General features: G+C 34.8%; 1 protein-coding gene across 1 annotated transcript in view; it reads left to right on the forward strand.

The window, feature by feature from the left end:
• The first annotated feature begins 4,126 nt into the window (after positions 1-4,126).
• Positions 4,127-22,255, forward strand: part of LOC140144719 (transient receptor potential protein-like) — a 75,932-nt gene continuing 57,803 nt past the window's right edge. Inside the window, exons 1-2 of the mRNA XM_072166532.1 lie at positions 4,127-4,133; positions 15,219-15,337. Of these exons, the coding sequence (XP_072022633.1) occupies positions 4,127-4,133; positions 15,219-15,337 (126 nt within the window). The remainder of the gene's footprint in view (positions 4,134-15,218; positions 15,338-22,255) is intronic.

Below are 22,255 nucleotides of genomic sequence, written 5' to 3' on the forward strand. Positions count from 1 at the left end.
TTTTTCATCCCCCCAAATAACATCCTGTTTAGAATGTTTTGTATCAAGTTTCAAAAATGTTTATGGAATGTTATTAAAACGTTTTAAACCATTTATATAAGCGTCGTCGCCGGCCAAGTCTTACTACGAACGTGTAATGAGAAGATACCATAGAGTCCTACATAGAGGTCCGAGGAAGAGACGGTCCGAATTGACCTACCTTGACCTATAATTAATCAGAGAATCACATTTGTACCGCTCACAAAACAAAGAGTATAAGTCCGCCCACCGCTTTCAATCATTCTAATGAACAGATAAACAAGCTCTGGCAATGACGTAATCCTAATTATAAATGAGAAAATCACATTGTACATGTACTGTCTGCTGTACTAGATGTCTTCCAACAAGTGCCGGAGTGTCGCGGTCCTGCTGGGATCCTTGAAATACTTGTTTCGCCTTGTTTGATGTTATACGGGATTATATGTGCCATGGTGTTAGACGGGTTTACGATGATTTTGGTGTCACGATGCTCCATCAAATGTCGGTGTAATATCAATGGGTTTCGGTAGAAACAAATGTCTGCAAATTACAAAAAAAAATGCGCGCATCTTGGCTGATGATGTTGGGTGTTTTTGTGAATTATCAATTAGTTTATATAAGGTCGAAAGTTATGAAGACCCCATTTTCTCATATCAAAACCGCTGGCACATATATTCCAATGATAATAGAAAACAAAACGTGACAAAATCGGCCCTGTAAAGTCGGAATTCATTTTTTTTTTGTGTAATGTAAATTATATATGTACCTGAAAGGAATATTTCATTGGCGTTACACACACGATCGATGAACGATGAAAAACTCATTTCCCCGTCACATATATTATATGAAACTTTATTACGTGAGAGGACGGCTTTCTAGTGCGCCCTGTTTCATAATATTATTAAGTAATATATATTAAAGAATATCCAATGTTTCTCCTCTTTCTTCCTTCCTTTCATCATTCCTTCCTTTAATACTAAGTACATAGATTCAAGTTACCCCCAAAAGTCAATTATTTTTAAGTTGGAAAGGTCTTCGTCCCCTTGGGGACACACAACAGCGGAATGAATGAAAACTGTTATATTGAATTGAGTTGCCCAGGCGGCGCGGTCGTGATGATTCATCACTCAAATGCAATCTAACAGAAGTCAATCTACTTTAATGTACGGAATAAGCTTTCACAATATATATTATTATTTGGAGTGTAATGACCTGGTTGTGGACACATTGCGTAACACGTGTTTAACCACGCACTCCCCATTTGTGATGCGATCAAGCCAAATCAGTCGGAACTCGGAAGTATTGATTTTGAGATAGAGCCAAACAAAGGAAAATTTTCCTTTTGTTTCCTATTGTTTTGAAAACTCTTTAATTGCTCATATCTTTGGAACTGGTTGTTCAATTTCAATGGGATTTTCTTCAAAATCCAGCTTTATAAATACGTTTTACTATCCTATAGGAAACTGAAAATTTATTTTTGCCGAGTTCCGACTGATTTTGCTTGATCGCATCACATTTTAGATATGGGACAATATCAATAAGTTTTAGAATCATTTGATGGTTGATTTTAGTCATTTTTAGCAATAGATAGAGTCAATGTATATTACGTAACCCTGTTGTTTAGGATATGGATTGTCTTCAGAATTGCATACAATTTCAAACATCGTCCCTTTATGCCTCTATGGGAGAGAACGAGAATTGTGATAACGCCCAAATATCATTCTTGACAATATATCTCATGCTTCTTTTGTTTAACTTTGCTGGTGTATTATCATGTACATTACACATCTTTTTTTTTACTTTATGATTGTCTCTTATAAAAATAATTTCTTGCTCTATTTTATTTTGTATTAATTAATTAACTAATAAATATTTATTAACCAATTCTTTAGTGGTGGTAGGCTCTTTTATATTTTGAAAAGATAAGGCCATGTTTTTAATTAGTTCGCCTCTTATACTTCTTTATTTTTGTTTTAAGTTTATATCATTATTGCGCCCTCTATCTATTTTGATCATTTTGATCTGAGCGAACTGGTATCGGTATCGGAGCGAAACTAGGCCAGTAAATCTAGCACTTTTTGGGGCCAACTAAGGAACTAATTGCAACAGAATTTTTTTCACCACAATGCATTTCCTTGAGGTCCCCAAAGTACCATATTAAAAGTCCCAAAATATCCAAGTATGGGAAAGATACCTAATTTGCATAAATCCAAAATGGCCGCTAAAATTTTAGAAAAAAATCTAAATTTTGACATACCCTCACTTCTATATGGCCTATTATAATGATTTAATATTCTAGGAAGGGGGGTTTGGACACATCGAGTCTAATGGGATATGTTACAAAATGTTTACACAGCAGCATCATTAGTAAATTTTCAAAATGGCCGCCAAAAATGTAAATTATCAAGTTACAATGATTTAACTTTCTAGGAATGGGTTTGTGGACAAAACCATTCTCATGGAATAGGATATAAACTGACCACAGAGAATGATCACTAGCATATTCTCAAAATGTGTACAACTACACTTGGAACAAATCAACAGTTTCTTTCAGCTCAATACAATGTATTTGAGTTCCCTGAACAACATTCTAAAAGTTCTCAAATATATATAGAAAAGTATGGGAAAATAATATGGGAGAGATTTATTTGCATAAATCCAATAAATGTACCCAAAATGGCCAACAAAATTACACAATCACAAAGAACACAATCTCATTGTTGGATCGTTACTCTTCCCACACAAGAAAATCCAACTTGGAATTCTCCCAATGGAAGGACAGTCAACCAAATTGACCATACCTTAATCAACCGGAAATGGCGTAACTCCTTAAAAGACGTTAGAGTGTACAGAGTAGCTGATGTTGGAAGTGGCCATAACCTGGCAATCACTACAATCCATGTAAAATATGCAACAGTACACTGCTAGATAGTGATGTTTTGGCGTGCTTTAATGCTAAAATCGGTGCATGGAATGTTCCATGCATTGGCTGAATTAGATGCTAATACTGATGTTGATGAAGAGTGGGATGTATTTGTTCAGAATGAAGAAGAAGGCAGACTAGATCTCAACCGATACAAAGGAGCTTATTGACAAGAGAAAGGTAGTCAAACCAGCAATAGTGACTACTGTGAACTCAACATGCACACAAGAATTGCTTAAGAATGACAAAAAGACCTGGATGAGCAAGATCGCTGCTGATTTGGAAGTAGCTTCAAGTAAAAACAACATGAGAGAGAGAGAGAGAGAGAGAGAGAGAGAGAGAGAGAGAGAGAGAGAGAGAGAGAGAGAGAGAGAGAGAGAGAGAGAGAGAGAGAGAGAGAGAGAGAGAGGGGGGGAGAGAGAGAGAGAAGTCTACCAGCTGAAGAATGTTCTCTTTTGAAGACCTACTCAACGCTGAAGAGCCTAGTGAGTTATTAAACTTCTCAAGGTTCAACCCCTTCCGAAGAACTGAACATTGATATGAAACCACCAACCATCTGGTGCTTTTAAAGAACTTGAGGTGTGGAAGGACCGGTATATCAACTAAGACAACAAGATGAAATTTTATAGTGCATGCATTCTCTCTACCCTTCTATATGCTTCTGAATGCTGAACCCTCACTGAAAGAGATGAGTCCAGATCAGATGGATTTGTTATGAGATGCCAAAGGAAAATTCTCCGCATCAAATGGACCCAGCATATCACCAACGACTTAAGATCATCAGTGACGAAACAACAGAAGCAACCTTCTATCATAAGAAAGCGATGCTAGTACAGTGGTTTGGCCATCTGCACAGAATGGATGAGAGTAGCATCCGGGCCAAGAAATCTCTACCTCTGGAATCCCACCCATGGAAAGAGAAGACCTGGACGTCCCAGGACAACTTTGGAAGAGTGTTATTCAGAGGGACTTTGATTAGACTTGGCACCTGGTGGTCTGTGGAAGAAGCTGAAATTTCTACGGGTCATGTGGAAGTTTTTCCTACGTAAGGCAGCAGGTGTAGAAATGCACAATACTGACTGGTAGGTAGGTATTTCCAAAATTAAACACCGCCACCCATTAATAGTTTCATTACAATAGCTTTATATAATATAGTTTGTTGATTCAAGGAATGTCTTGGGAGACATGTCAGGTCAGAAAACAATTTTCAGATTATCGCTGCCATGAAATATGAATACTTCGTATTATGTAAATGCTTTACATCACACAAGTAGGCTTTTTTCTTTCAAGTCAAAAATGAAATGTAATGCATTTTGGAAAATCCTAGCAGTCCTCTTGGCATTATTCTTTCCCCACACTGCTCACACTGCTTTCTGAGATTAATGCAGGAGGATTCTCCACTCTACAGTTTCATTCAAACAAATATCATAATTATATACATCCTCGAAAATTAAACCATCATACTGGTCATCATGGTCATTAGGAAGTAAAGATATTTCAAAGTCTATATTTTTTTATTGCTTTCGACAGGTGGCCGTTTTGGATTTATGCAAATTAGGCACCTTTTGCAATAGTTGAATATTGTGGAGCTGTTCATGATCCATTTGTGTAATCATTTTCCAACCTATCCCATAAGACCTGAATCATTGTGTTAGGTCATTTAGAAGTGAAGATATAATGTCAAAGTTGACATTTTCTGAATTTTTGACAGGCAGCCATCTTCCATTTATGCAAATTAGGCATCTTTTCTATACTTTGGGACTTTTAGTCTGGTGTCAAGAGACCTCAAATTAATGTGTTGTGGTATAAAAAAAAATATGCTTCAATTTGTTCCAAGTAGAATATTGCTGTTCTATCATTCAAAATAATGTGTTACGTGTGTAAAAAGATTTTGGCGGCCATTTTGAAAATATAACGATGATCTGTTCATGTAATCAATCTCATGATACTTGTTGTGTCCAAAACCCCCTTCCTAGAAAGTTGAGCCATTGTAATAGGCCATTTAGAAGTGAAGATATATCAAAATCTAGATTGTTCTTAAATTTAGGCGGCCATTTTGGATTTATGCAAATTAGGCACTTTTCCCATACTTGGATATTTTGGGACTTTTAGTATGGTACTTTGGGGACTTCAAGGAAATGCATTGTGGTGAAAAAAATTCTGTTGCAATTAGTTCCTTAGAAAATGCTAGATTTACTGGCCTAAACGTCTCGAATTCACCGGTTTCGTTCGGCCTATCCAGAATTCATGTGCGTATAATATTTGATAACCACAATTCGTGCATTTTGCCACGATTTCTTTGGAAATACATCGATTCGGAGCGTCATATTTCAGGATGGTAATGAGAAAAATGTGATCTATTATACGATACCAAGAACTCACCAACAAAGACAAAAATCGGGGGGATGATGCTGTCGATCGGATTACGGACATATTTGGATAATTTGAGAATCTAAATCGAGTCATGTTCATTTTCGAGGTATAACTCCTTACATGTCTACAAAACATTTTAGTAATACGACCCTCTCGTGAAATGATTATTGCTCGTGTTAGATTTTATTATATTCTGAATGTTTTATTTTCAATTACTAGTACTGTCATTTTAGAAACTGAAAGTAATTCACAACTCTCCAATTACATGCCAAGAAAAATGCATTTCAATTCTTAAATTATTCACTGCAGTTCTTTTTTTTTCTCTCATCAGCAAGTGTAGAGATGTATAGTAATTCTGACTGTTATATAATCCAAACAGAATGTTCATAACTTATATCGCTTTACATGCTTCGCAACTTGACAGTTACGTCTGTGTCTTCAATTAAATACCTATGCCTATACTGTATAATTCCATCTACAAGCATAATGCATGTAAACAAGTTAAACGGGGGTTTTTCTGGCTTTTTTGGATGAAAGAGACAAACAGCAGACACCCTCAACAAGACATACAATAGGTTGGTCTTATAATATTACATATAAATTCGTACAGCCGCCTTTGCTCAAACATCAAACAATATTTTTGTGGAGGTTGTCTGTCTTTTGTTTCTTTCGTCCAACTGAAACCCGGCCTCGTTTAGATTATGCGTTGCGTGTTGATGGAATTCTGCATTCCACGGAGGGTTACATCTTTTTCCCAAGTTCAATTTGTAATTTAAAACCGGTACATGGTATTAAGATAATAAGCGGATCAAAATCGCGTTGTAATAGTACAGGGCAGGTCAAGCGTAGTTTTAAAACAGTGATGGAAATATTCAGACAAGAATGAGTGTCAAATAGATATAGCAGATGGCGAAAGAAAGAAAGAAAGTTTTCAACAAATAAATAATTTATGAAAACCCTTTACGTACCCTTTATATCACCCCACATTTTAACGTTTTCTGGCAACATTTCTCACCTTTTACGAATAATGTTTTTAACTTTTTTTATTTTTATGTTGGTTTATATCGAGTCCATTTGAAAAATGATGAAAGCTATATTCAGGTGTGTTTCACGAATTGGGTGTTAATAGTAAATGGTTTTGCAAAACACATAAAAACAAGTTATTTCAAGGTTAAAGTATACAATTGCAGATTGCGGTCAGGTCCTTTCCAGGATATCTTCACACTACTTTACGCTACTTGACTTTACGCCCTTTAGGTCTTCAAATTGGCTGTTCAATTCCATCTCATTTATCCATGCGTTTCACCGAATGTTACAAAAATGATTGATGGGTTGAGACATATGTAGGTGCATTGGAGTTGAACGCCATTCCTAATCAATCGAAATCCAAACTGTAATACTACAGTGTGCCCCCCCCCCCAAAAAAAAGAGGGCCCCTCATTGCGCCCTTTTTTTTCTCCTCTGTCTGAAAAGTTGATTAAATATATTTTGGTATGTAAAGAAACCTTTAATCGTTAGCTTTAAGGGCTGGGGTATGAACGTTTGGACAGTATTTATTTTGGGACATTAGAGCACATCAGACATATCGAATTGCATTCTGAATACGAAGAATGTCATTCTGATATCAAATAATTTTGATTTTTGAAATTCGCAATTTAAGTGCAATATCATATATTTATTTAGTACGGTTGGCCACGGTCAAAAAAATTTTTCTTGCTGAGGTGAAAGGACCTTGGTTGGAGGTTACAAAAATGCATTTCAAAAATTCAGCTGAAGTCCGTTGCCATGGCAACGGCCCGATTTGTGTTTTTTACAATTTTCGCCTATTTTGGAGCTAAAAAAGTGAAAATTGCCCTTAAATGGGCGCCTCGTTGTCTTAATATACAAGTTAGAATTTAAAAATAAATTGTATCATAAAAAAGCCCCATCCTTGTTATATCTACAAACGAAGTTGTGTTTAGAGATTCGTTTTTAAATATCGATTTCGGACCTGGCAACACTGCAAGTTTTTCAAATTTGAAAAATGCCATTTTTTACCGATTTTGGCGATACGAAAAAATAACTTTTGCGCTCACCTAGGATTTTGTCGTTATGGTTATAGGTAGAACATACCTTGCACCCAACATATCTAATAAGAACAGCTTTGGGAAATTTATTCCTCTAAGGAAGGTGTTGCCAGAAAAACATACATTTTGTAAAAATTCAAAATTCTCATAAAAAGAAAATTTGCTGCATTTTGCCCTAGATTTAGCACATGTGATGTAATGAGTTGTATGTAGAGTCAGTTTATCATCATGGTCAACTATTCTGAATGTTTCGAAACAATAAATGAAGTTTAATTTTAATGCGGTGTTGCCAGATGCCGAAAATTATGAAAGCTACATTACGCCAAATAGCCCAAATAGGTCTAAGTTTTCATGTATGAATCTAGTCAATCTAGTTAAATCACAGTCTATTATTATAAATCATTTTATCATAATTTCACCTGTTCTGAATGTTTGGAAACAAAAAGTTCATCATACAGTGTTGCCAGATGCCAAAAAGTAGATATGTAAAATTCTGGTTTACCCTGTGTACCCTGTGTTTTCAATATATACAATTCTGGTATTATTATTAGTGGCCTTAATCACAAGATCTATGGAGATACATGCAACGGCTTTAATGTCTAAAACTGGAAAGATATTGCCCCTACCATCGCATTCACCTTAACATATCATATATATTTAACATAATTGTGAACATTCGAAATATAAAACAAAGCACAACTAAAACAATGTCCAGGTATGAAGATAATAAGAATATTGCAATAAGAAAACGGCAACATCACACCAAATTAGTAAAGATATGAACTACAAAAGCTTAACAATTCGTTGATCATGCAGGTATAAAAAGCCTGCCTTCACTAACCCTGTGCAACCATTTTATTAGATTAAATTAACACAACCGAGACAGTTATATGAAAAGAAATCAATCTTCTTCCTGTTGTACATGATCTCCAGGCAGTATCAACCGACCTAAATTGCTTAAATCAATTTGCATAAAGTCATATGTATATCTGCCGCTAGGCCATGCAAACTTGCGTTTGCATTACAAATACTTCCGAGGACTCTGACATAACAACACACCGACACACCGAGGACATTTTTTTTACCGAGGACCTAAACACGCGTCCTCGCTACGCAAACCTTGTTAAACGGTGAAAAATGAGTTATTATACCCTACTACCCCCTCTATAGCTTAATGTCCTCGTAGTGTTAACCAGAATCGAATTTATTCGATATTACCGACCTCTTGAGCACTTGACATAACAACCCACCGACACACCGAGAACACACACACATTTGGACTTGTGAAAATGTCGTCATTTTTTTCAGGTCCTCGAAGTATTTGTAATTCACGGGGTGATCGTACGTGTATGTGCTTCCAAGATTTTCACATATTTTTCAATGTTCGTATGTAGCCCAAAACATATAAAATTTCGCTAGTCATCGGTAAGAGTTTGGGGCTAGAGTTTGGTCAAAGTATTGCATTGCGTTAGTATCAGCAGTCGTTAAAAGTTTACTTCCACGTTAAACATGAAAGTACACGTTGATTGATAGTACACTTTTAATGGTGTGGAAGTCCACACAAGTCCAAATTTGGAAATAGCATCCGTTAAAAATTCCATCGTGACCCGTTACATACGCGTTAAAGACGTTCCCTTATGGTTAGGGTTTGAGTAGCGATGTAAACCCTAACCATAAACCTAACCATAAACCAAACTTTACGGAACTTCGCTCTGTATTGCATTATGTGTCTAGAATGTGAGACAAATGTACATCATGCAGAAAATCTAAAATTAGATCTGCTATTAAATTCCATAATTGATTGTTGGGTACATAATTGCACCTGACCCAAATTCCATCAAACATTATGTATGTAACGGTGCATGGAATAAAGAATGTGATGGTATATGGAGCAGTGAAATGATTGATGTTTAACATACCTAATCATGTTAATGCTGTCACAATATATTTAATTTCCTTTTAACATTTTTTTCACTAGCATTATAATGTGCATGTAATATACATGTACAGCATGTCTCAAAAAAAATTGTGCAAGTGAAATAGCGCCCTCTTTGGCAATTAGAAAATACCATTGTGACATAATGCTTACATCAACGTCAAGAGCGTAGTCTTAGCTCTCAAATGCCGTTTCTTTTGTTCAATTTGCTTGTTTTAATCTCGAGATATGCTTACTTAACAACGGAAGGGTGAAATCACAATGGTGCCACTTTTACTAGGGAAGAGGGCTGTACATGTAAATCAATGATAGCATCAAGGTGATCAAGAGTTCCTACGTGAAATCAAAAGAATGCATCAATAACACAACAATACCGAATTTGTTTTACTGTTTTTACTGTTTTATCATGGTAAAATGATCCTCTTTTTCCACTTACGACAAATTAAAAGATAAATATTTCACATTCTGCTGTAAAATTAAATACATGTGCATGTCAATGGTTTTATTATGGTAAATACTGTTCCCTTTGTCTCTCAAGACATGTTAAAAGACAAACAAATATTGCACACTTAAAGGTTAATGAACTTTGACAAGTTCATGAAATTTGACAAATTAATGAAATTAGAAAAAAATAATGATGTTGATGCGTCTAATACATCATTGATGTACATTTACAGCCCTATTCCCTAGTAAAAGTGGCACATTTGTTATTTTACCCTTTCGTTCTTAACTAAACATATCTCGAGATTAAAAAAAAGCAAATTGAACAGAACAAACGGTATTTGAGAGCTAATGTGCCCTTGACGTTGATATAAGCATCATATCACAACGGTATTTTCTAATTGCCACAAATGGCGCTTTTCACTTGCACAATTTTTTTGAGACAGGCTGTATGTTGGCCATTATACTGGTCAAGCATTTACTAATCAAATCCCCAACGATCTTTTTTTCTCCGAACCATACATTTTAACACGTATTTATTATAGTAAGTTAGTACACGCAGCTATGAAACACGGATTCTCCCCGAATAATTATGCTCTTATGGTTAGTTCAAATTTCAGATTCGTACTTCGGGCAAAAGCTTACGATTTCCGCCCAAGCATATGAGGAATATTAATGTAAGAGCGTAGGCCTACAGAAATAGGTTAATTTCTTTAAGCATTTTCATATCTGGGGCAAAATATGCGTCTAGACGATTAATCTGAAAGATATAGGACTATGGATGATGACCATTGTTTTATTTATTTCTTATTTAACCTGAGGTGATTAATCAATGCATTGGGTTTATCGATGCATATCACATGCAATCACACAATTACAATCACCTAGAAGATACGTCTTTCCGCCAAAGAGTCATACACTTTGATAATGCTCTAGCGTATATTTTCGATTTGACGGGATAAGCGGAATGACTCGTTTATTAAAAACCAGATATCACTTCGTAAGCTTACAACTCCATAATAATCACTTACGATACCTAAGATAAGAGATAATGTCACAACAACGAAATGCAAAAGCATTCAATACTTCTTTAACCCTCGTTGTACCAACCCCCTAGCAGATATTTTCAGTTAAAGCCATAATTATCATAACATTTGTTGAGATGGACGCCCTCAATATTATTCAAAATTCTGTTTTTACACGATTATTGGACCCAAAACACACATGTACACGTAACACATTGTGCCAATACACCCATAAGTTTGCTTATTATCTTTCATTTAAAAAAGGAATTAGGTTTCTAACATGTTTCGTTGTGTACCTGGACTCTTTTGAAATCCGACAATAAAAAATCCAAGATGGCCGCCAATAAAATATGCATATTAGGTATTTTTTTCATTTTTCGCTTTTATTCAACCCAAGTGTCCTTGACACCATATGTGACTATCCACATCGAAACGCTCGTAAAGTCGGCCCCTGGTCAATTTTGTTTTCTTCCGTGTTTACAAAATATATATCATGAGCTTTACAATGATATATCATTTGACTTCAAACGATATCCAAAAGCGGAGTTATGGCTTGTTCAACTTTGCTCCTTCAGTAAAAGGGTACATTATTTTGGTGCTACAATATTTCTCTTTTCTACATCACGCTGGTATTAAATATTAAATTGTGATAATTGGCGGTCACTTCAAATCATCCCCAAGTCAACGAGGTTCAGGAATGTCCTCTCATTGTTAATTGTTGGTTAACCCACCACTTGAACAAGATTCATCCATAGCAAACAAAGACTAAAGCTATTTACTATAAGTATAAGCTTATTATCCTCTTCAACAATAGGATTAAAGATTGATGTGCGGACTGGACTGAAATGAGAAACTTGTAGGACAATTATTGGGTACATTATGAATACAAGCTTGATGCACATTTTGGACTGTAACTCGAAATACAATTTGCCGACTTTACGAGCGGTTTGAGATGGATGGTCACATATATGAAGTGTCTAGCAAGTTTAATAAAGGAAAAAGTGTTTTTGGTGCACACCTTCCCTTAAATGATCAGGGGTCAATGACACATGAGGTTTTTCCTGCCCAACGACGATATTATATAATTATTATATATTATTTGGAACGTGGTCTATTGTGTTTCACCTGTCGTTTCACCGAATGTTATAAAAAATGATTGATCGGCTGAGAAAGATATAAGTGCATTGGAGTTGAACGGTATTCCTAATCCAAACTGTAATACTACAAGCATTAGGAACAACCTTTCTTTAAAGAACATTATAGGGTTCACTACATATGCTTGTTTAGGCATAGGAAATAACTGAGCTGGACTACTTTAATGCAAATAACATTGAATACATATAGGGCATCAACTAGCAAACAACTAGTAAAGACAATAAGGAAAATGAGACCGCAAATACACATAAATGAGAAAAGGGAAACCGACAGAATGGCAGTATTATAGACAGAATAGAAAAAAATCATAGACATATGAGTTACTTTAATATGAATTGGACATTTAAAAAAAAGTGTAACCATATATTGTACTCGCAACCAGGCCATGAGTACTACAATTATAGGTCACTTGAAATATTGATGAGACTAAAATTAATAAAAATGAATATAATATGTCTGTATTATAATTATGATTGATAAGTTCGACAATGTATTGGCATATGGCCAATACGTATAGAATTATTGTTTATATTCGTGTCAGGGAATTACTATATTAAAAAATGAATTGAGGAGCAAATGATAATAGAGACAGATTCTTTTCATGGAAACAAATTGACGGTACGTTTCCTGTCCATTTCATATAGCGGAGCAGAATCATAAAGAACCATGATGCTTGAAAGCATCAAAGTGATTTGCACAATGGCTAGACACGCTTTGAGGTTATACGATGTATTGTTGGTCGAAGCAGCAGAAAAAAAGTAGTTCACAGCATCTTGCGAATGGTAGTGAGATTTAGCAAAATTTGCATTGCTCAATTCATAGCGAGCGTGCAGAAGAATTCAAATATCTCAGATATACATTTGTAGGTCCTGTGGTTCTTGAGTTATGTTGTAAAGAGGGCTGAAACAACAACACTTTTGTAAAACGTACATAACTCATTAACAACAATAAATTAAGTATATCCTCGGTTGGGCCCGGTAAACACCAACAAATTTGTTTTGATATAACATGGGTCTTGACTCACGATCCGCAAGCCATATATATTATATTGCAACGGCTTTTTAGTTAATTGTCTAACATTAGAAAGACATTGCCCCTGCCATATCATTTTTAACACTTATTGTGAGAAAAAAAATTCTTTGATAAACATTTCGAAAATATAAAAATATAAGTTTTATAAAAAGTGCAGGTATAAAGATAGAAACAATAAGAAAATGGCAAGTTGAAAGACATTTCTAATCAATCGTAATCCAGCGGCCCAGAACCAAGCGACCCATATGTCGATCGCCACAATACCACAGTAGCCAGTCATCCCCTTGGCTTACTTACACGTTAAAAATACACGTTGCTTGGTAGTACACTTTAAATGGTGTGAAAGTCCACACAAGTCCACATTTTGAAATGGCATCCGTTAAATCCATCGTGACCCGTTAAATACACGTTGAAATTAACCATAAACCAAACTTTAAGAAACTTTGCTCTGTATTGCATTATATAGAATGTGAGACAAAGCTACATCATGCAGAAAATCTAAAGGTAGTCCTGCTATCATATTCTGTAATTGCTTGTTACATGCATAATTGCACCTGACCCAAATTCCATCAAACCGTACGTAACCGTGCATGAAATAACGAACATACGTTAATGATATTAATATCGTCACAACGTATTTTATGTCCTTTAGCATTTTTTACTAGCATTATAATGTACATGTGCATTGTACTGGTCAAGCATTCACTGATGAACTCCCCAACGATCTTTTTTCTCGGAACCATATAATTATTATAACACGTATTTTACCATAACATAGTACACGCAGCTATGAGACAGATAACGTACCCACAGGTTCTACCCTAATTTGATGCGCTCTTATGGTTAGTTCAAATTTCAAATTCGTACTTCAGGCAAAAGCTCCATTTGACAATAAAAGCTTACGATTTCCACAATGTTTAGAATATCATATTTTCCGCCTAAGTATATGAGGAATATTAATCATGTTAATGTAAGAATGTAGGCCCATGGAAATAGGTTAATTTCTTCAAGCACTTGCATATCTGGGGCAATCTGAAACATATAGGAATTTGGTTGGTGATCAAGGCTTAACTCAATGAATTTTGATTTTATCTCCAAGATTAATTGTATCGATGCTTATCACATGCAACCACACAATTACAATCACCTAGAGAAGATACGTCTTTCGGTCAAAGAGCTATCCACTTTGGTAATGTTCTAGTATAGTGACGCGATAAAGCGGAATGACTCGTTTATTTAATACCAGATATCATTTCGTTTTCATAATTAACATACATGATATACGTAGCAACAACCTCGCAAAAATCACTTACGATACCTGAAACATGAGAAATGTCACAACGAAGAAATGCAAAAGTATTCAATACATCTTTAACCTTTGTTTTACCAACCAACAGATATTTTCAGTGCACTACAAGCGCTCAAGTAAGGCGTTAAATGACTCGGGTTATAAATCTTAAGTCCACTAATTGAACATTCAAAGAAGTTGCCGTCGGTATCGCGAATGAAGAACCCTACCTAAATTGAAAATGATATATCAGTTTATTGTCAGGGATTGTTTCTTGACCTTGTAGCATGTGTAGCCCAACATACACCAGGCACAAAAAGAAACTCGTCAGTTATATTCATCCTTGCTGTTCAATAATTTGATAATTTTGGATTATTCTGAAATATACATTTTGTTAATTGGACTTTGCTTTCTCATTTGACACCCTGTTCGTGAAAAACGAACAAGAATTGACCAAGATATGCGCCCCCAAAGCCTCAATTCCCAAAATCAAAAGTTGCATTTTCAACGATTTTCAATGGGAACGCATCGTTGTATTGCACACAATCAGCACGGGCCAATCAATAAAGCACACAGTGTAACAGGCACAATTGAATCGTTAAAATTGCAACTTTTTATTTTGGGGTTTGAGAGTTTGGAAGCGCATATCTTGGTCAATTCTTGCTCTATGTTCACGAGCAGGGTGTCAAATGAGAAAGAAAAGTCCAATTAACAAAATGTATATTTCAGAATAATCCAAAATTATCAAGTTATTGAACAGAAAGGATGAATATACCTGACGAGTTTCTTTTTGTGCCTGGTGTATATATGTTCATGACTACACACACCAGTGAGCATTGGGAGCTCCGGTCTCTAATAGTAATACCGTTTCTTATAACACTTGACCTACATTTTTCTACTTATTGTGTGTAAAATATACAAATTAATCTTCTTTTCTTCCTTTCTCTTTTTCTTAATGTAGTGATAGTCGACCAACTTTTGATGCGTGATGTCCATGTTGGCGATGCCCTGTTAAGAGCCGTAGATGTTGGGTACCTTGAAACCGTCAAAAAGATCTGTGAATATGCCTTGAAACTAGAGGTAAGCTTTCTTTTAAAAAAAAAACCTCAGTGTTTAAATACAAGCTTGTTTCCAAATGTTCTGAATTGATTTTCCAACTTGTTAAAGATAAATAACAAAGAATTAATTTCTTGATGAACAAAGTACTGTATCACACAATATTTTAACCCTCGTCCTAGGGTGAAAAACCCCATGATACCAATAATGAAATTAACGTTATAATCAAAATAATTAGCGTCCTCAATTTCTACACAAGATTAATAAATAATTTATGAATATATTTTCTGTTATATATCATTAACCCAAGACTAACTCTGAGGATGAAATAGTGTATTCCTTTGCAAATTAAATGTTACAACCAAACAACGTTGTATCCTATAATACGTACGTAATTATCTCTACAGTGTAACGTTATCCCCGTTATCTTACTTATCGTATAGATATATTAAAATGTTCAACCCTAAATTCAAACCAATGCATTAAGAAAAGTAAAATGACATTTTGTAATTAATTGTAATCATATCTAGCTATTTGATCATCGCTAATCATTCCTAAATCTTTAAAAACAGCGTTACATCTCATGTTTCATCCTGCGTCAACTTGGCCCCTCAACATGTATACACTAAAGCTACGTATAGTTTCGTATAGTTTGGTAATGTTTTATGCATGTTCAGGGGCCAAAACAAATATTTCACAACTTTCCAAGCTGTTTTCACCCTGGAACATGTATTAAACATTATAAAATCCTAAAAACTATACGTAACTTTAGTGTATACATGTTGAGGGGCCACATGGACTTACGGTCTCCTTGCGCTCAGGTCTTCATAATGTAGGGCTATCTATTTTAGGCAGACAATTTTACAATAGCTTACTGATAAATCCCTATCCATACCAATGACATTTACGTCTGGAGGCGACACAGTTAACACGCTATATTGTACACTGGTTCGTTTCATTACCCAAAACGGAATGTACAAATGGTTGTGTTTAAAGGAGGTTATTTCTATTGTTAAATCATCGCCGCGTTATTCTAGCTTTTCCTACCAAGAGAACGATTTTCCTTGCAGTAGAAATATCGCATCATTAATTATCATTGAAAGTATTATCCGATTAAGATATTTTTAATGTCCCGGGGGGTGGGGGGCACTGGTCATTGACAAGGGGGTATCATGCATGGCCACGAAGTCCCAAATAGCACCCTAAACAAGTATATACGAGGTCTGAAAATACACCCCTAAGCAAGTATAACAAGTGCAATTTTATACCCTAAATAAGAATTGACATTATTTTTGCCCCCATTAGAAACAAGTAAATCAGTCATTTTTTGACTCTAAAACCCTTCATAACAACCGGGAAAACACAAATTCAAAAGTTCATAACTTTTAACCTTTATTCCATGCTACATTTGTTTCAAAGGACCCCCAACACTGTGATGTTTTGTACAAGGTATACCCCTATTCTTAAAATTTCCTTGTTTTAGATACCCTATTCACGATACGTAAGTGCAGTGTCTGATCATGAAAAAAGACTTTTTTTTTTTTTTTTTTTTTTTTCGTAAATTTTATTCCTGTACTTGGAGCTGGTGGTGGGAAAGAAAAAACATACAAAATGGATCCACCAGCTCCCACAACACATCTTACATTACCAATGCTATACAAGTATAAAATTTACCGGATTTTTTAGAGAGAAAAAAAATAATATAGCACAAACAACAATGAATATTTAATGGTATACAATGAAGAAATTATTTCTAAAGGCATAGATAATTATTACAGGGCAGGAAAAGAAATTGTATTAACATGAAATATATGAAAAGGGTTATACAAGGCTTACGTGACAATGTTTACCCAGCCTTCCCAAAGTTTATCAAAAATGTGTGTTTTTAAATTGCAAGAAGCCATACACTTTAGCGTATTATAATAATACTTCAGTTCTTGTTTAAAAATGATCAAATCGTGTTTCCTTTCGTTCATTTTTGATTTGTAAATATGAAACTTTCCTAACACAATAATTAAATTCCTCAGATAATTACCATCTTTACCAAACATAATAGACACATAAAAGACTCTTTTTACTTGAATCTTTGGCCACGCATGATACCCCCTGGTCAATGACCAGTGGCCCCCCTGGGTTTAATGTTCTGTGCATAACAAAAATGTTAAATGACATCCGTCTTAATGACCTTGGAATTATAGCTGTTGGTAAATGGTCTATTTTGCGGCAGGCAAATTTACCATAGTTTATTTACTGATAAATCCCAATCTCGCTGATCTATACCAATGACATTTACTTCTGGAGCCACAGCACAGTTACCACGCTACATGTATATTGTACAATAGTAATTAATTACCCGAAACGGATTGTATGTACAGACATAAATGATCGCCGCATTGTTCTAAATTTTCCTACCAATCGAACGATACCAATCTCGCATCATTAATTATCATTCAAAATATTTCTGCAAAATAATGCGCTTTTCGATTTTAATAAAGATGTTTAAAAATGCACAGCAGAAATGTTACGTGACATCCGTCCTAATGACCTTGGAATTTAGATATTGGTAAATGAGGGTACTAAACTTTAATGTTCTGCATTAAACGTAATTACAGCAGCAACACATATTATTTATGTTAAAATGTTTAGCTATTGCAGATGTTCATGTTATTTTTAATGTATGAAGAGCTAATGAATTTGTTAAATTGTGCGTTACATGACAATACAGGGTGTGTCGATAAAAAGATACCTTCACAAGGTAACGTAGCAACGTAACGTTATGGTAACTATTCAGCAACTACTCTACCAATATAAATGGTTTCTGGGCTAGAACATGTAGTAAATGTGAAAAATATAAAATTACATCCACGCTCAGATCAAAACGCTATATGATTGAGATTAGCACGTGTGCATATTTTTTGATATAAATAAAATTATGAGAACCTAAATGAGGTTGCTAAATGTAGGGTTACATGGCAATTAGATACAGCACGCGTAAGAACATGGTGGCTCGCCATGCTACGTGAGCCTGAATTTGCCCTATTTGTTTGTTTGTTTATTTTTTTTGTTTAAACGATGGCTCTGTGTGGAGACAGGCTTGGGTTTAATGGGAGCAAACTCAAAATGCCCAAGCAAAGTAAGCATGCATGCTTAAATCAGAATGTATTGCCTGCTTGTTCTAGTTTTGACATATTTGGCTTTGCTTAGGATATACAGGGATGAACATAACTGGTATCTCAATTCCTTGCGCACTGTATTTCATATGTTGGTACTGTAATTAAAATTACTTAATGGTCAATGGTATAACTGAAAGGGGACAAGCTCCCTTAGTTTTAGAATTAGATGGCGGTTTTTGTGTCTTGCTACTGCTACTGTTGATGTAAACGTTTATTCATGACGTTGTCATTTTGATGTTGTTTGTAGCAGTATTATAAAAAGAAGGGAAATATCTTTTCCTGTGTCATTTGTGTGTCTTTTTGTCGGTTTGTACATGACAATATGGGTATTTATTTCAACATAGGCGGTTGGGCTGTCAACAGTTTTCAATTTTTTAAACAGAATTTCAAGCTCCTTTTTTCTCTTTATGTTTATGTTCACTGATGCATATGGTCGAATCCAACGAAAAGTGTACACGTCATGTTCATGGCCATAACTTAAAAGTATTAATCAATTGGCATTCGTTTTGTATTGTGTTTATTCGCCTTGATCATACGCTTCGCGCCATACATAATAAGACCACCTTCTGTGAAAAACTTAGACACAGAGACCCCAAAACATGCTATTTTTACCCATTTTTTCAAAATATTTCTTAAAGCATTTTTAAAAACATCTAAATCAGTTATGAAAAGAAGTCATTGGATTGAATCTAAATTGATTTCCTGAAAGGTGTGTATTCAAAGATTGCCTGTTCAATTTTTCACATTTTAAACGTTTACCTACCTTCTGGTTTCTGAGTAATTTGTGTCCAAATTGGTTTATTCGAAGGTAACTTTTGACGTTTTCGCTAAGTTTACCTACGAATACCATGGACAAAAACGACTTTTCTCATTATCTCATGATCTAGACAACACAGTGGCGGACCCTAGTATAAAGCTAATTGTTGTAAAGTTGCCCTCAAACGAAAGGCCACAAGAGGTAACTGACTCCAAGATAGACTTCACAAGTATGCAATAACGGTTTTAAGCGATTTGTGTGCAATTAAGCAAATTAAAGTAACTTTAGTGCCTTTGTTTCTTACTTCAATCCTCTTTCAACCACAGTGAACCGACATTAAATATACATGATAGGGTCTCAAGTATCAATAAACGAATATAAAGAAAATAATACATTCAAAGTGCTTTATAAAATGAAGATTTGATTGCGATATCCACCAAAAGTCTAATTCTTACCTACAAATACTGAAATGTTACTTACGAATACAGCATAATACATGACATGTGTAATGAAGTGTCCCTACCAATGGAAATTAATTGTCAAAAACTTTAAGCGGTACCCCCGGACAATATTATTACCCATATTCGGATTCATTCAACAATTATTTATTATGTAAATTTGCTGTTTAACTACTTGTATATCAAAATGAAGTGTTCAAAATCTTGCTAAAAGCATCAAAACATTTTTGATCTAAGGTAAAAATTGGACGTACCATCTGAAAGAGATCTAAAAACTACCATTTTATTCATTAATTATCATAATAGCAAAATTTGAACCTCTAAACTCAATATAGAAATTGTTAAATCGCTCATGTTACCTACGAATACCCGGGTTTCATTTTATAAAGCATTAGGTGTATGTCTATAATTCCTAATATTCGTGAAAACAGATATCCCACTCGTTCTTATATAATATGTAAATTTATTCATACTCATTTGATAAATAAAATTGTGCGTTACATGACAATACAGGGTGTGTCGATAAAAAGATACCTTCACAAGGTAACGTAGCAACGTAACGTTATGGTAACTATTCAGCAACTACTCTACCAATATAAATGGTTTCTGGGCTAGAACATGTAGTAAATGTGAAAAATATAAAATTACATCTACGCTCAGATCAAAACGCTATATGATTGAGATTAGCACGTGTGCATATTTTTTGATATAAATAAAATTATGAGAACCTAAATGAGGTTGCTAAATGTAGCGTTACATGGCAATTAGATACAGCACGCGTAAGAACAGGGTGGCTCGCCATGCTACGTGAGCCTGAATTTGCCCTATTTGTTTGTTTGTTTATTTTTATTTTTTGTTTAAACGATGGCTCTGTGTGGAGACAGGCTTGGGTTTAATGGGAGCAAACTCAAAATGCTCAAGCAAAGTAAGCATGCATGCTTAAATCAGAATGTATTGGCTGCTTGTTCTAGTTTTGACATATTTGGCTTTGCTTAGGATATACAGGGATGAACATAACTGGTATCTCAATTCCTTGCGCACTGTATTTCATATGTTGGTACTGTAATTAAAATTACTTAATGGTCAATGGTATAACTGAAAGGGGACAAGCTCCCTTAGTTTTAGAATTAGATGGCGGTTTTTGTGTCTTGCTACTGCTACTGTTGATGTAAACGTTTATTCATGACGTTGTCATTTTGATGTTGTTTGTAGCAGTATTATAAAAAGAAGGGAAATATCTTTTCCTGTGTCATTTGTGTGTCTTTTTGTCGGTTTGTACATGACAATATGGGTATTTATTTCAACATAGGCGGGTTGGCTGTTAACAGTTTTCAATTTTTTAAACAGAATTTCAAGCTCCTTTTTCCTCTTTATGTTTATGTTCACTGATGCATATGGTCGAATCCAACGAAAAGTGTACACGGCATGTTCAGGGCCATAACTTAAAAGTATTAATCAATTGGCATTCGTTTTGTATTGTGTTTATTCGCCTTGATCATACGCTTCGCGCCATACATAATAAGACCACCTTCTGTGAAAAACTTAGACACAGAGACCCCAAAACATGCTATTTTTAACCATTTTTTCAAAATATTTCTTAAAGCATTTTTAAAAACATCTAAATCAGTTATGAAAAGAAGTCATTGGATTGAATCTAAATTGATTTCCTGAAAGGTGTGTATTCAAAGATTGGCTGTTCAATTTTTCACATATTTGTACATAATTATGAATTTTTTTGTGATAATTTTTTGAGTGGTATATTTTTACATTACCTACGAATACAATTTTTCATAGCACTAGATATATCTTTAAAAATGAAAATCACTAATAAATGCGCAATTGATACAAGCTTTGATATGTCCAATACTGAAATGCATTGCATTCGGACATCTTTATTATTGTGTTTAGCTCCCAGAAATTCTAAATGGCACAAAGGTAGGTTTGGTAAAAAATATGCATTACCTCCGAATACATGTTAAAAGCTGTGTCATTTCCATAAACTGAGAGAATAGTAAACAATAGTTAAGCAATAGGTGCATGATAATACACTCTTTATTTCTACTAAGTTTCAATAACCTGCGTTTAAATATTTCTGAGATGTCAACAATAAAAGCAAGTATTCGTCGGTAAATTTCGATAACCGAATGTTACCTACGAATACAATTTGACATCATGACAGTATTGTGAAACACCGCCATTCATGCCAATGCCCATATTGGTACATAACGAAGGCCTGTATGTTTGCTATCAAAACATATGTCAATGAAAGTTGCGAATTCACATACATGCCCACCATGCAAAACTTAATACGGCTTAATTGTTGAAGAATATGTACTGAAATAGACGACGGTCTGCTCATTTGAAAGAAAAATCAGATTCGAAGAAGATTAGAAGGGGATAAATACTTGGATTTGTCAGCTGTCATGTTTGTTTCATTTTAAACGTTTACCTACCTTCTGGTTTCTGAGTAATTTGTGTCCAAACTGGTTTATTCGAAGGTAACTTTTGACGTTTTCGCTAAGTTTACCTACGAATACCATGGACAAAAACGACT

Source organism: Amphiura filiformis, unplaced genomic scaffold, assembly GCF_039555335.1.
Source record: "Amphiura filiformis unplaced genomic scaffold, Afil_fr2py scaffold_75, whole genome shotgun sequence".
In the NCBI taxonomy this organism is placed as follows: Eukaryota; Metazoa; Echinodermata; class Ophiuroidea; order Amphilepidida; family Amphiuridae; genus Amphiura; species Amphiura filiformis.